The sequence below is a fragment of the Somniosus microcephalus genome, chromosome 6, assembly GCF_052327205.1.
Source record: "Somniosus microcephalus isolate GS21.2 chromosome 6, FLI_Smic_1.0, whole genome shotgun sequence".
NCBI lineage: Eukaryota > Metazoa > Chordata > Chondrichthyes > Squaliformes > Somniosidae > Somniosus > Somniosus microcephalus.
In genome coordinates this window covers 192,834,555-192,849,552 of record NC_140992.1, presented here as the reverse complement: position 1 = coordinate 192,849,552, position 14,998 = coordinate 192,834,555, and the positions used below count along the sequence as shown (strand labels likewise).

General features: G+C 50.1%; 1 protein-coding gene across 3 annotated transcripts in view; it reads right to left on the bottom strand.

Annotated features, from left to right (window-relative positions):
* pdpr (pyruvate dehydrogenase phosphatase regulatory subunit) overlaps window positions 1–14,998 on the bottom strand; it is a 67,019-nt gene that overhangs the window by 48,245 nt on the left and 3,776 nt on the right. For all 3 annotated transcript variants that reach the window (XR_015078775.1, XM_085991137.1, XM_085991136.1), the window contains exons 3-9: window positions 13,161–13,294; window positions 12,449–12,530; window positions 10,967–11,130; window positions 8,425–8,546; window positions 6,699–6,816; window positions 4,256–4,405; window positions 1,588–1,780 (exon numbers count right to left, since the gene is read on the bottom strand). Coding sequence is in view for 2 of the 3 variants with exons in the window: in XM_085991137.1 (XP_085847263.1) it covers window positions 1,588–1,780; window positions 4,256–4,405; window positions 6,699–6,816; window positions 8,425–8,546; window positions 10,967–11,130; window positions 12,449–12,530; window positions 13,161–13,294 (963 nt within the window). In the remaining variant the exon portion in view is untranslated. The remainder of the gene's footprint in view (window positions 1–1,587; window positions 1,781–4,255; window positions 4,406–6,698; window positions 6,817–8,424; window positions 8,547–10,966; window positions 11,131–12,448; window positions 12,531–13,160; window positions 13,295–14,998) is intronic.

Genomic DNA, 14,998 nt, shown 5'->3' with positions numbered 1-14,998 from the left:
AATGGTCATAAAAAAAAACAATCATACTGCAGGAGTTGGAGAATTGCAAGGAACAGGGATCAAACACGGAAATTAATAATGAAGCCAAGAAAGGGCAGCTCACACCTCAGTGAATATCCACATTAACACCAACCAATCAACTGTAAAAACTCGTCCATGATGGTCTGGGCTTGTATTACGACCATTTCCCGTAAAGACCGATGAAAACAAGATCCTTATTGCACCAGAGCAACCTGCATGTAGAGTGATGCCTCTGTCCAGCCAATGCACACAGCAGTACGAGTCAGGGGCCTGTGGGACTCTGTAACCCCACCTGTACACTCAGGGAGGAACAGCAGTACAGGTGTCGGGGACTGCGAGACTCTGTAACCCCACCTGTACACTCAGGGAGGAACAGCAGTACAGGTGTCGGGGACTGCGGGACTCTGTAACCCCACCTGTACACTCGGGGAGGAACAGCAGTACAGGTGTCGGGGACTGCGAGACTCTGTAACCCCACCTGTACACTCAGGGAGGAACAGCAGTACAGGTGTCGGGGACTGCGGGACTCTGTAACCCCACCTGTACACTCGGGGAGGAACAGCAGTACAGGTGTCGGGGACTGCGGGACTCTGTAACCCCACCTGTACACTCAGGGAGGAACAGCAGTACAGGTGTCGGGGACTGCGGGACTCTGTAACCCCGCCTGTACACTCGGGGAGGAACAGCAGTACAGGTGTCGGGGACTGCAGGACACTGTAACCCCACCTGTACACTCAAGGAGGAATAACAGTATGTGTCACAGCCCAGCAGGACTCTGCAATCCCAACTCATATACTCGAATCAAAAAAAAGAGCGATCTCAGACAAGTTAGTCTGCTGACATAGAGTTATGTCTCAACATTTTACCTTCTGTCCTAGGGAAGCCACCTCGGACCACAAGCTGAATGGTGACCAACAGGCAAGCCTGAGTGGATCGAACACCGTGGAGCTCAGACTTTCTCCCTCTGCATCAGCTTAGTGCTGAACTCGAGAATTCAATAAGTCAGTATGCTTTAGGCGCTTTTACTTTAGTAAACCTTGGAGTGGATGCTCTGGAGGCACCGATAGTCAAAGGGTACCTGCTTGATAAGAAGGTCTGTGGAACTAGAAACTGATCACAGGCCATGTGTTCTCCTCCTCCGTCCAGTCCCCGTCTAATCTCTGCAGGGTGCCTATTATACGCTTTAACAAAATATTCTGCAGAGTCTCGAACAGGGTAAAATATACAATTCACCGAGCTCTGGAGACTTGACACTGTGCATAACAGAAAATGTAAACTCTCTAATATTTAAGAAAATATGAAATTAATTGGGGGGGGGGGGGGGGGTCGATGGGCAAGTTACTTTCACCAATACCCCCACCACATGCTACACACAATTCCCTGGCATAGACACAGGTACCGGTTCTCACACGTGCCAATGGGTCACATGATCAGCATACCAGGTGGTGTTTGGGGAATAGAGAGAAGGAAGAATCGTCTGATTTTTCCCTTGCCTCTGCTCTAATTCACTCACTCCCGTTCAAAGGTTGTAACTGCGTCCCGCCCAGGGGTCGGCGAGCCACTCACTTCCCAGCTCCGCCTGCGAAGGACGAGCCACTGGAGTTCATTCCCGCCAAAACAAAGTAGTTCCGCACGGCTGCTGACTCTCCCATGATGCACCTCATGTCAGCAGTGAAGGACTCTGGGCAGTTCACCAGCTGCAGGATCTCGGCCGACTCCAGGGATGGCATCCGTCGCAGCAACGCACTCAGCAGTGGCTCTGGCAACACAGGACAGTCACAGCAATAAATCTGAGAAGCTCAACCACATTTATCCTTCAACATTGTGCCTCGGGCTCTGACAGTCGAGAGCTCCACAGAATTCGTATTCAGTAATAATCCCGTTCACCCTTCTCAGTCCCATTCTCATCGCCCCTTCCACACTGCCTGAAGGCACGGGCTCTTTCTGGGGTAGAATTCCAACGGCACAGCCACCTCCCCCCAAGAAGCCATTTTTCAAGTGTGAGCCCAGACACTGAGCACCGTCAAGCTATCCGCCACTGGCGAACTTCACAAATAAGCCCAGTCCCATCCTCATCCAATATCCGTGCCCTTGTGCTTGTGCTTTCCAGCAGTCACTAGATAGTGATGAGGAGCAGGACCCTACTGACTGAGCTTTACCCTTCCTCGCCCAAGACCCTGGCTGAAGTCAGCTAACTCCAGCACAGATTGGAAATCAAACCTGGGATGATTCTCAGTATCTCACTTAGTGCTGCTTTAACCCCTGAAGCCATCGGGGGAGCGAAACCCTTGTTTATTTTACAGAGGATGGATTCGGTGACTGAAGTTGACCCACCTGCAGATACACTTTGGGCCAGTGCTGACATGGACCATCACAAGCATAAACTCCAGGTGGATCCATGAGGGCCGTAAGAATGGTTCCCAGTTTAAACTCAGGAAAGCTGAAAAGACTGGGTGTATTCACTTTAGAGATACGGCGACTTCCGGCAGACTTGATTGAGGTGTATAAAATAGTTATAAAGGGCTCGGTTGTCTTCCCATTGATCGATTTGGAAGACTGGGGTCATGCGTCGCAGCTGTGCAAGGGTAGGGCTTGGTTTAGATGTTAGGCGGTTCTTCTTTCACCAGAGGATAGTGGACCCATGGAAGAAGTTTCTGGCTCATGCAGTGAGTGCTGACTCTCTGCAAACCTTCAAAGGAGCACTGGGCCAGTTCCAGGCTAAGGCGGAGATGACGTCTAATAAAAGGTAGGTGAACTATCAGGCAATATAAGCATTGTCAATGTGGTGTCCTGGACTAGTTTTGATCAGGGGGTCAGAGAGGAATTGGTATTGAGTTTTTGCCCCTCCCAGGTTACATGGCTGCTGGTGGTTAGGGGGTGTCAAATCACTGTGTGGGACAGGCTTAATGGACCAGATGGTCTATTCATGCCTGTCATAGAGTCATAGAGTTTTACAGCACAGAAAGAGGCCCTTCGGCCCATCGTGTCTGCGCCGCCCATCCATCCCTGTCCAGTCTAATCCCATTTTCCAGCATTTGGTCCATAGCCTTGTATGCAATGGCATTTCAAGTGCTCATCCAAATGCTTCTTGAATGTTGTGAGGGTTCCTGCCTCCACCACCCTTTCAGGCATTGAGTTCCACATTCCAACCACCCTCTGGGTGAAAAAGTTCCTCCTCAAATCCCCTCTAAATCTCCTGCCCCTTACCCTGAATCTATGCCCCCTTGTTATTGACCCCCCCACTAAGGGGAAAAGTTCCTCTTTATCTACCCTATCTATGCCCCTCATTATTTTGTACACCTCAATCAGGTCCCCCCTCAGCCTTCTCTGCTCCAAGGAAAACAACTCCAGCCTGTCCAGCCTCTCTTCATAGCTGAGGCGCTCCATCCCAGGTAACATCCTGGTGAATCTTCTCTGCACCCTCTCCAAAGCAATCACATCCTTCCTATAGTGAGGCGACCAGAACTGCACACAGTACTCCAGCTGTGGCCTCACCAGCGTTTTGTACAGCTCCATCATAACCTCCCTGCTCTTATATTCTATGCCTCGGCTAATGAAGGCAAGTATCCCATATGCCTTTTTAACCACCTTATCTACCTGCTCCGCTGCCTTCAGGGATCTATGTACATGTACACCAAGGTCCCTCTGACCCTCTGTACTTCCTAGGGTCATATGTTCGTAGCACTTGCAATGCCAACACTGTTCGATAACTGGCCCAAACGTGGACACGGCACTGTGCCAAGCCCATAGCACCATCTCCACGGGTAGTTCATTATATTGCAACTCAACACAACCCCTGAACAATGGCTTTCTGAGACAATGCAGGCTCTGCAGACCGGAGAAGGAAGGTTTTGGGTGGGGGGGGGGGGGGGGGTGTGCGTCAGTCAAAGGCTTGTCTATTTTTAGAAAAGGGTGGACGGGTGTCTGCAGCAGTGAATCCAGAGTTAGTCTCCTCTCTTACAGATTGAAAATAAAACCTTTAGCTACATTGCTAATGTCTATTACACCTGCCCCTGTCTGTCTAATGACTTTACAACACCAGCTATAACGTTTTTCATCTCCCATCCAGTAGGGGTAGACATGCATACACATACAAAGATCTATCATCTGGTTGAGACACACACGCACTGACGTGTCGAGCCCCGGCACTGAGCCAGGCACGCCTAAGCTGCGCTTTTCCACTCTCCAGTCCCAGCACTTGCTTGTCTGACTTCTAGCCCCCACAACCACATACCATAGTGATCCCAGTCCTCAAGCATGCTTTGGAACTCCAGCTGATTCCTGCCCTCTGTGAAGATAGGTTTCGGGTTCTTTTCAAAGCCCCCGGAGAGAACGCCACCCTGCCAGTTGCGGACGTAGATCCGACCATCCAGATCAATGATTACTGGGAAAGGAAGAAAAACAGCTGATCAGAAAAAAGCGCCCTGTGAAAGATGTTCAAAGGAGGAGATGAAAGCTAGAGCAGATGAGATGTCGGGCAAAAGATACTTCAGTGTAAACTACTGCCCCATAAAGACTGTATTTCTGTTCCGTGCGCAAGGACAAATTCCTACTCTTGGGGTTTGTGGGGCAGCCTGCTCGTGAGCAGGCAAGTCAGCAGGGCAACATAATTAACCAACATGTAGACATAAAACAGTTTCGTAAGACATTTCAGCCAACGGAGCAGCACTCAGGGCTCGGAAAAATGCCAGTCTACACAAAGCACCGTTTCATGGACCCACTACATAAATCAGGAAAAGATAGCGCTCTCTCGGGGCAGATCAGCTGAGCTGGGTCTATTCCAGGCTGCCAACAGCTCAGAATATTGGGAATTACTGCACACAGCCCCTCACGCGAGAGACGCTCCCCCCTCCTCACGCGAGAGACGCTCCCCCCTCCTCACGCGAGAGACGCTCCCCCCTCCTCACGCGAGAGACGCTCCCCCCTCCTCACGCGAGAGACGCTCCCCCCTCCTCACGCGAGAGACGCTCCCCCCTCCTCACGCGAGAGACGCTCCCCCCTCCTCACGCGAGAGACGCTCCCCCCTCCTCACGCGAGAGACGCTCCCCCCTCCTCACGCGAGAGACGCTCCCCCCTCCTCACGCGAGAGACGCTCCCCCCTCCTCACGCGAGAGACGCTCCCCCCTCCTCACGCGAGAGACGCTCCCCCCTCCTCACGCGAGAGACGCTCCCCCCTCCTCACGCGAGAGACGCTCCCCCCTCCTCACGCGAGAGACGCTCCCCCCTCCTCACGCGAGAGACGCTCCCCCCTCCTCACGCGAGAGACGCTCCCCCCTCCTCACGCGAGAGACGCTCCCCCCTCCTCACGCGAGAGACGCTCCCCCCTCCTCACGCGAGAGACGCTCCCCCCTCCTCACGCGAGAGACGCTCCCCCCTCCTCACGCGAGAGACGCTCCCCCCTCCTCACGCGAGAGACGCTCCCCCCTCCTCACGCGAGAGACGCTCCCCGCCTCACGCGAGAGACGCTCCCCCCCTCACGCGAGAGACGCTCCCCCCCCTCACGCGAGAGACGCTCCCCCCCCTCACGCGAGAGACGCTCCCCCCCCTCACGCGAGAGACGCTCCCCCCCCCCTCACGCGAGAGACGCTCCCCCCCTCACGCGAGAGACGCTCCCCCCCCTCACGCGAGAGACGCTCCCCCCCCTCACGCGAGAGACGCTCCCCCCCCTCACGCGAGAGACGCTCCCCCCCCTCACGCGAGAGACGCTCCCCCCCCTCACGCGAGAGACGCTCCCCCCCCTCACGCGAGAGACACTCCCCCCCCCCTCACGCGAGAGACACTCCCCCCTCCCTCAGTTTAACAGTCCCTCACTGGCAGTTATCTCCTAATATTTATTAGTTTTGCTACAGCAGAAAGTTGAAGGTCCACAGAATTTGCTTTTCACCAAATTCCTGACTCCTTTCAGTTTGCTCGCCCGAAGCGTTTTAAACCGACCTCCTTTAAACGCATGAACAGCGGAACCACAATCAAACTCCTTCCCATTCGGTGAAATAAAATAACAATGAAGTTCTGAAGTTGGCCATTAGTCAGTTCGGGCTGAGTTGCCGGCCTCCATCTCATCAGCACCTCACATGCTTCATGCTGACTCTGTTGGCTTAATAAACTCAAGGGCTTGGTTTGAGCCTCAACTCTGCCCATCACTCCAGTCAATTGGCCACAAATATGAGGAGCGTTCTGCCCTGGGTGGTCAGATAACAGTCCCGAGGTATGAGTGGCTACCTCACCTCATAACACGTACATCTCTTATGGGCTGACCACTGGAAGCACGATAGCAGCTGCCTCATCCGGCCAAGCAGCAGAGGTTGTGCAGATGCAAGAGACTTCACTAGAGGACGCAAAGAGGGGTGTGTGTTTTTCTTTTGGGGGGGGGGGGGGGGGGGTTTGAGTGGGGGAGGGAATCAATTAGAATAGGACCCCATGGCCTTCAGTCCTATTCTTTGTGATATTTGTCCAGCTCATCTTTAAAGCCTTTAATTGATGGTGCATTAACCAGTTTGAGTCTCATTATTTGAACTAATTTATCTGCTCCAACAGACTGAAAGCAACAATCACACTTTCTTCCCAAGTGTCATCAACAAGCTTCAGGGAGTACACAGGATTGATTCATATTTAATAACCGTGTTGGTGTAAACAAACTGCTAATTACAGCTAGGTGTGCGTAAAGTCAATCTCCCTACCTGGCGTGTCAGGGCGCAGCTCCTGCTTGAGCGGTCGTGTCACCAGGTAGAAGTGCTCACACGGATGCAGCGGGACACTTACGGGCTCCTCGCTGACTAAACCGAGCTCATAGGCCCACTGGCCAGACAGAGACAGAGAGAGAGAGAGAGAGACACACACACAACAGTGTTAGCTTCAGATACCAAACCGAAGCACAAAACGTGCACTGTAGCGCTTTGATTCCACACACGGGTTCGACTACAAAAACCTTGGCCAACTTATTCTGCAGGTGTTAATTCCTTCACTCCTAGAGCATCTGATGCTGAATAGTATAAAGCCGAAGGGGGAAATGGAAAGAAGCAAACTGCTCCAATATCAGACCATTTTTGGAACAATCCATGAATGTTGTATGCTAGTCACTAAATTCAAAGTCCAGAACAGTGGATCGTGAGGTTTAGGCATGGGACGAAGGAATCCGGTTTACGACTATGAATTAGAATGAATTAACATGAAGCAGTCAGTCGTGTTCTACACATGCACCTCTGCAGTCAGGATAATCATTTTTTTTCTTCTTTTTTTTTAATATTCGTTCATGGGATCTGGGCGTCACTGGCAAGGCCAGCATTTATTGCCCATCCCCAATTGCCCTCGAGAAGGTGGACTGCTGCAGTCCGTGTGGTGAAGGTACTCCCACACTGCTGTTAGGGAGGGAGTTCCAGGATTGTGACCCAGCGACGATGAAGGATCGGCAATATATTTCCAAGTTAGGATGGTGTGTGACTTGGAGGGGAACTTGGGGTGGTGGTGTTCCCATGCGCCAGCTGCCCTTGTACCATCCACCTAAGTTATACCAGCCTTCAGCATCCCCCCAAAGCACCTGCCCCATCCATACAGCGCAAGAAGGAGGTTGGGGGGGGGGGGGGGGGGGGCACCAGCTCAGGGAGGCCTCTCAGAACTGCCACAGGGGCTACAGACCACTGACATCTCAAGTCTTCAGGCTACACCACATCAAAGGAACAGCATTACTCTTGAGTTCAAGACTAAAGTGTGGAGGTAGCCAAAAGTCATGGATCATCACTGTCCAGTACTCGAGATACCATTGAATATCCTCCAGCACGGTGGCATAGTGGTTAGCACCGTTACCTCACAGCGCCAGGGACCCGGGTTCGAATCCGGCCTCGGGTGACTGACTGACTGTGCAAACTTCACACATTCTCCCCGTGTTTGCGTGGGTTTCCTCCGGGTGCTCCGGTTTCCTCCCACAGTCCAAAGATGTGCGGGTTAGGTTGATTGGCTATGATAAATTGACCCTTAGTGTTAGGGGGATTAAATACGTGGGGTTACGGGGATAGGGTGGGATATGTGTTGGTGTAGGGGTTACGGGGATCGGGTGGGATATGTGTCGGTGCAGGCTCGATGGGCCGAAATGGCCTCTATCTGCACTGTGGGGTTTCTGTGATTTCTGTGATTCTGTGAATTCAGTCTACTTGAAATTAAAGGGGAACATTCGCCACCCCCTCACAAATCAAATAGCCTGTTGAGATACTTATGTTGCTACGACAGAGAACTCACAACATTTCATTATGTTTGCAACTTGGGTTGAGCTCTGCTCTACACCACTATTTCCCGCTTTTCCCGCGATTGGCGGGGAGGGAGTGGACTAAATGGAGGTCAGCAGCTTCACTATTAGTACGAATGACAAGAAGCAGAGACAGTGCAACACTGATTCGTGTCTGGGTTGCTTACCTGTCCTGCACAGTTCACAAAGTATTCACACTCTAAATGCCCTTTGTCAGTTTCAATTCCGGTCACATGACCCTTCTCGACCATCACATGATTGACACTGGTCCCTTCATATATCTGGACACCTGCAGTAAACAATGTGTTTAACCAGTAACCAGGTCTCAGAATTCAACGATTTACATTCAGATAATAAAACGTGCTTCAACAACTTATATAGCACGTTTAACATAGTAAAAACATTCCTAGGTGCTTCACAGAAGTGTTAACAAACAAAATTTGACATCGAGCCACAGAGATATTAGAACAGGTGACCAAAAGCTTGGTTAAAGAGGTAGGTTTTCAGGAGCGACAGGTAGAGGGGCGGAGAGATTTAGGGAGGAAATCCCAGAGCTTCCTCGACAGCCTGCATTTATACAGCGCCTTTAACATAGAAAACAATCAAAGTACTTCAGAGGCAAGAGGAAAACAGACTCCCAGCCCAAGAGGGAGAGATTAGGAGAGGTGACCAAAAGGCTTGGTAGAGGTTGAGTCGTGGTGGAGGTGGAGTCGTGCTATCTGCCACAGGGAAAGTCATCGCAAGAATCCTCCTCAATCGCCTTCTCCCAGTGGCTGAAGAGCTCCTCCCAGAGTTGCAATGCGGATTCCGCCCACTAAGGGGCACAATGGACATGATCTTCACCGCATGTCAATTACAAGAGAAATGCAGGGAACAGCACCAACCACTGTACAAGGCCTTCTTTGATCTCACAAAGGCCTTCGACAAGGTCAACCGTGAGGGATTATGGAGTGTCCTCCTCAAATTCGGCTGCCCTCAAAAGTTTGTCACTATCCTCCGCCTGCTTCACGATGATATGCAAGCCGTGATCCTGACCAACGGCTCCACCACAGACCCAATTCACGTACGAACCGGGGTCAAGCAAGGCTGTGTCATCGCACCAACGCTCTTCTCAATCTTCCTTGCTGCAATGCTCCATCTCACCCTCAGTAAGCTCCCCACTGGAGTGGAGCTAATTTACAGAACAAATGGGAAACTGTTCAACCTCTGTCGCCTCCAGTCCAGATCCAAGGTCGTCCCATCCTCTGTCGTCGAATTACAGTATGCAGACGATGCTTGCGTCTGCGCTCACTCAGGGGTCGAACTCCAAACCATCGTAAACACCTTCACTGAAGCATACGAGAGCATGGGCCTTATACTAAACATCCGTAAGACAAAGGTCCTCTACCAACCTGCCCCCGCCACACAGTGCTGCCCCCCCCGATTATCAAAATCCACGACAAGGCCTTGGACAACATGGACCACTTTCCATACTTCAGGAGCCTACTGTCAACAAGGGCAGACGTCAACGATGAAGTCCAACACCACCTTCAGTGTGCCAGTGCAGCCTTCGGTCGCCTGAGGAAGAGAGTGTTTGAAGACCAGGACCTCAAACCTGGCACTAAGCTCATGGTCTACAGGGCAGCAGTGATACCTGCCCTACTGTATGCCTCAGAGACATGGACCATGTACAGCAGGCACCTCAAAGCACTGGAGAGGTACCACCAACGCTGCCTCCGGAAGATCCTGCAAATTCATTGGCAGGATAGGCGCACCAACGTCAGCATTCTTGCTCAGGCCAACATCCCCAGCATCGAAGCTCTGACCACGCCCAATCAGCTCCGATGGACGGGTCACATTGTCCACATGCCCGATACGAGACTCCCAAAACAAGCGCTCTACTCGGAGCTCCGGCACAGCAAGAGAGCCCCAGGTGGGCAGAGGAAACGCTTCAAGGGCACCCTCAAAGCCTCCTTGAAAAAGTGTAACATCCCCATCGACACCTGGGAATCCCTGGCCCAAGACCGCACAAAGTGGAGAAGCATCCGGGAAGGCGCTGAACACCTCGACTCTCTTTGCCGGGAGCAAGCGGAAGCCAAGCGCAGGCAGCGCAAGGAGCGCATGTCAACCCAAGCACCCCACCCACCCGCCCCTTCAACCACCGTCTGCCCCACCTGTGACAGAGACTGTAGGTCCCGCATTGGACTCATCAGTCACATGCGAGCTCATTTTTAATGTGGAAGCATGTCATCCTCGGTTCCGAGGGACTGCCGAAGAAGAAAGAGGAGGTGGGTCTTAAGGAGTTGTAAAAGGTTTAGGAAGGGAATTCCACAGAATGTGACCGTAGCAACAAAAGGAACGGCCACCAAAGGTGGAATGAGGCACCATGTCCCCAGGCTTAATAGACCCTCCATAACTTCAGCATTACATTATGTGGCTAGCCTGCTGCTGACCTCACCACCAACAGCATGGTGTGAACTGCATGTTGACCCCGCTTGGAGAGACCATGTGCAAGTCCTTTCACAGGCATACAAAGTACACTGAAGGTGGAATAGGGAAAGAGGTTGTTAATACTCTAGGTTCTATTGTAAGCAAAAAGTAAGCCAAAAAGCAGAGTTAGCGTGTACAACCTGTTGTATAGAGAACAAAACTCTTTTATAGAAGTATCATTTAACTGCTCACTATTAGAAAATAATCAGACAGATGCAATCCAATGGTGTGAAAACTCACCGTCGCGCACAGCAGCTGTCAAGAGTGCCTGAGCAACATCTGGGGGCGAGATGACTGCATCCCCTGGGACGTGCATCGCTCCAACCAGGTCATGGATGTTTACCAGAGGTTGCAGCTGTGCTACCTGTTTTGGGCTGATGATGTCACAGGCGATCCCCATTACCCTGAGCACATAAATGGAATGACACATTTAATACTTTGTGTAACGCAAGTCTTATAGAACACACACACTCCTAGCAGGAAAGCGAGCAAGTTGGTGTGCACTGCGGTGTACGGGGTCACTATCGATACAATTAGACAGCAGTGATGATCACAGGACCTGCTATGATGAACCATCACATCTCATTGTGAAGACTTCTGAATAACTTTCACAAGGACATACAATTAATACAAGAGTGGTCTCTAGCAAAGCAGCCCTTTCACATTTTCACAACAAACTCCTGCATTTCCAGGGTCTGCTGGAGTGGGGCCAGTGATCTCAAAGTGGCTCTATTAAAATCCAGAGTGTCAGTGAGTACTAGCAGAACATTTTAAACACTGCAGAGATTACATGATTATAAACTAAATAGCTTAATGTGGCTTCACAGTTGCTTCCTTTAACCATTGCACAGGGTTTGTTTTTGTACGTCGCTGTCCAGTGGAAATTATGCATTTGTTTCTGCTCTCTCAGCTCCTCCCACTACCCACATATTTCTGTAGCCAAGGAGGGCGAGTGGCTTGCTCCATTGCCACTCCTGTCCGCTTGTCTGCAGATGCGTGACAGTGGGGAAGGCACGTTCCCATTATCCTCTCCTCCCCTCCCCTCTCCAGGGGAAAATGCCCAGCCTCAGCACAGCCAAGATCAAGAACTCAGCAGAGTGCGGGGCTTGAACCTGCGTACTTGGCACTGTGCACTGGAAGTGCTTTAATATACAGTGTCATTGTAACACACTAAGATTTTCAGAAATTGGTACCTATATTCACCACAGATTTTGGTGCACAAGTCGCACATTCATGATCAATTAATGTCCTATGAATATAGGAGAGCATTTACAGTGACAGTAATATGTACAATTTAGAACCCACATTCAATGGTAAGTTATACTTAGTTTCCTACAATATTTCTGACCTGTATTGTACATGCCAGGACTGGGTCAAGGGTTGAATGAATTAACCGGCGAACACATCTACACACATTGAGACCCGGCAGGTTTTAAAACTCGTACCCATGCAGGAATATCTGATCATCACCAGATTTGTACCCGAGAGTCACGTTTACCTGTTCCAATGTAAGCCACCTACACGCCATTTTGATTAGTTGGATGCAATCCGGATTCTTGTGCCCCAGCTCTGGAATTTTGACTACATTAGCACCTCTACACCACAATGTTTCCACTGTTTAATCAGCAGCCATAGGCAGCCCCACACTTTACCCACGTTTACCCCATCAAGCACTATCCAAAGTCGCTTAGAACAGAGGGGCCTGCCACTGGTTTTACTTACTGTAATCGTGAGACGAGACGGCGCAGGGAGATGAGCCTGTCCTGGGTATGAGCCAGTGAGATTGAACCAGTCTGGATATAACCTGGTAAAGGCAAGAAGAGACCAGGTTCAAGCTACAGTTTTGTGCTCATTCACTTTGATAATGCACAACATGCCAATGTTACAACCACCCCATGTAGAAACATAGACAAATAGGAGCAGGAGTAGGCCATTCGGCCCTTCGAGCCTGCTCCGCCATTCAATATCATGGCTGATCCTCTATCTCAATACCATATTCCCGCTCTCTCCCCATACCCCTTGATACCTTTTGTGTCTAGAAATCTATCTCCTTCTTAAATATATTCCGTGAACAAGTATACAAGTAAACAGAAACACTGTAAACCCCTCCCCAAGTACACAGGTAAACAGAAACGCTGTAAACCTGTCCTTTACATGCAGCAATCACCCATTCAACTACCGCCTGTTAAACTTACCACCACCCCCCCCCCCCCACCCCCCCCAACAAAACTGGCAGTTTGTTACACTCCAGCTCTAACTACGTACTTACATGAAAATCCAAATATAGAACTCATGTATCCCAGTTACAAAGATAACTGAAGTGCCTCGATAAGAGAACATGCTGAAGCACTCCTCCCCTGACGGCGGAAGGCAATGGTATCCGCGTAACCTACCCCACGGAAAACACCAAGCAATGTTGAAAGAAAGCCTTTACCTGTCTGGACGCCAGTTTCTTGTGCCAACTGTTGATAAAGTTTGTTTGAATAGTCTGCCATCTTTGTTTCTATGCCGATATGCTTGACTGTGCTTACAATGCCGCCACAGAGACGCGTGGTTCCCGCAGCCAACCTGCCAACACCAACAGAACCGAGGGGAGGGGGGGTCAGTGAGATAGCAGAAGCACACTGGCTGGGATTGGGCCTCCGCACACACCCGTCTCTGCACACAGTACATGCCAAGCACATACAAAGGGCCACTCATCCAATGCTTTTATTTAACATATACACTGTCTCATGTCATTTTCTTAAATCCGTATCAGTTAGAGCACCAACAGAATGAAGTTGATAAGGAAAATAGGCACGCAGGTGGATAAACTTGGTTGACTGAATAGATCCCACTCGCTCAGCTCACAAAATTTTTAAAAATGAGCAACTATTAATTTTATTTTTTTTACACACAAAAGCAGCAAGCAGCAGAGTACATAAGGTACAAGAGCACCGATGGCCAAGTCCCAATGCCCGAACTACACTTTCAGCTGTCCGCGAGTCCGAGTCCACAGCTCGAATCTCACGTTGTGTGTGAAATGAATCTGGTCTGTGAGTGCACTGTTTACTTCACACAGTGCTGAACACTGACCTAGTGCGAGTTGATGCGAACAGTCCATACCTATTCCAGGACTGAACTCTGAATTAAATTTAAAAAGGCTCATTAATCAGTACTGCTGCTGCAACATGAACTGTAGGGGCAGACTCTCACACCCAATGAACCCCATCATTGTGCACCCACTGCATCATTATACTGCATCCCATCAAGCTAAGGGTGCGAGTCTAGGTGGGGTGGAGGGGCAAAGGGATCTCGGAGTACAAATACACAAATCACTAAAAATTGCGACACAGGTTAGCAAGGCCATAAAAATAGCAAACCAAATACTAGGGTTTATTTCTAGAGGGATAGAATTGAAAAGTAGGGAAGTTATGCTAAACCTGTATCGAACCGTGGTTAGACCACACTTGGAGTATTGCGTGCAGTTCGGGTCGCCATATTATAAAAAGATATAGAGGCACTGGAGAGGGTGCAGAGAAGATTTACAAGGATGATACCAGAAATGTGAGGGTATACATATCAGGAAAGGATGAACAGGCTGGGTCTCCTTTCTCTTGAAAAAAGGCTGAGGGGTGACCTAAGAGGTCTTTAAAATTATGAAAAATGTTGATAGAGTGGATAGAGAGAGAATGTTTCCACTTGTGGAGAAGAGCATAACCGGAGGCCATCAATATAAGATAGTCACCAAGAAATCCAATAGGGAATTCAGAAGAAACTTCTTTACCCAAAGAGTGGTGAGAATGTGGAACTCGCTACCACAGGAAGCGGTTGAAGCGAATAGTACAGATGCATTTAAGGGGAGACTAGACAAGCATATGAGGGAGAAGGGAATAGAGGGTTATACTGATAGATTTAGATGAGCAAAGATGGGAGGAGGCTCGTGTGGAGCATAAACGGCGGCATGGACTGGTTGGGCCGAATGGCCTGTTTCTGTGCCGTATATCCGATGTAATGTACAACAATGTATTGTAATTTATTTTGTTCAAAAAAGGCTTCCTTGTTCGGTCAGTTGGTGTGACTGAACCATACAAATCATTAAGGTCTCAGATTTAGAGTCATAGAGTCATAGAGTTATACAGCACAGAAAGAGGCCCTTCGGCCCATCGTGTCCGTGCCAGCCATCAAGCCCTGTCTATTCTAATCCCATTTTCCAGCACTTGGTCCATAGCCTTGTATGCTATGGCGTTTCAAGTGCTCATCTAAATGCTTCTTGAATGTTGTGAGGGTTCC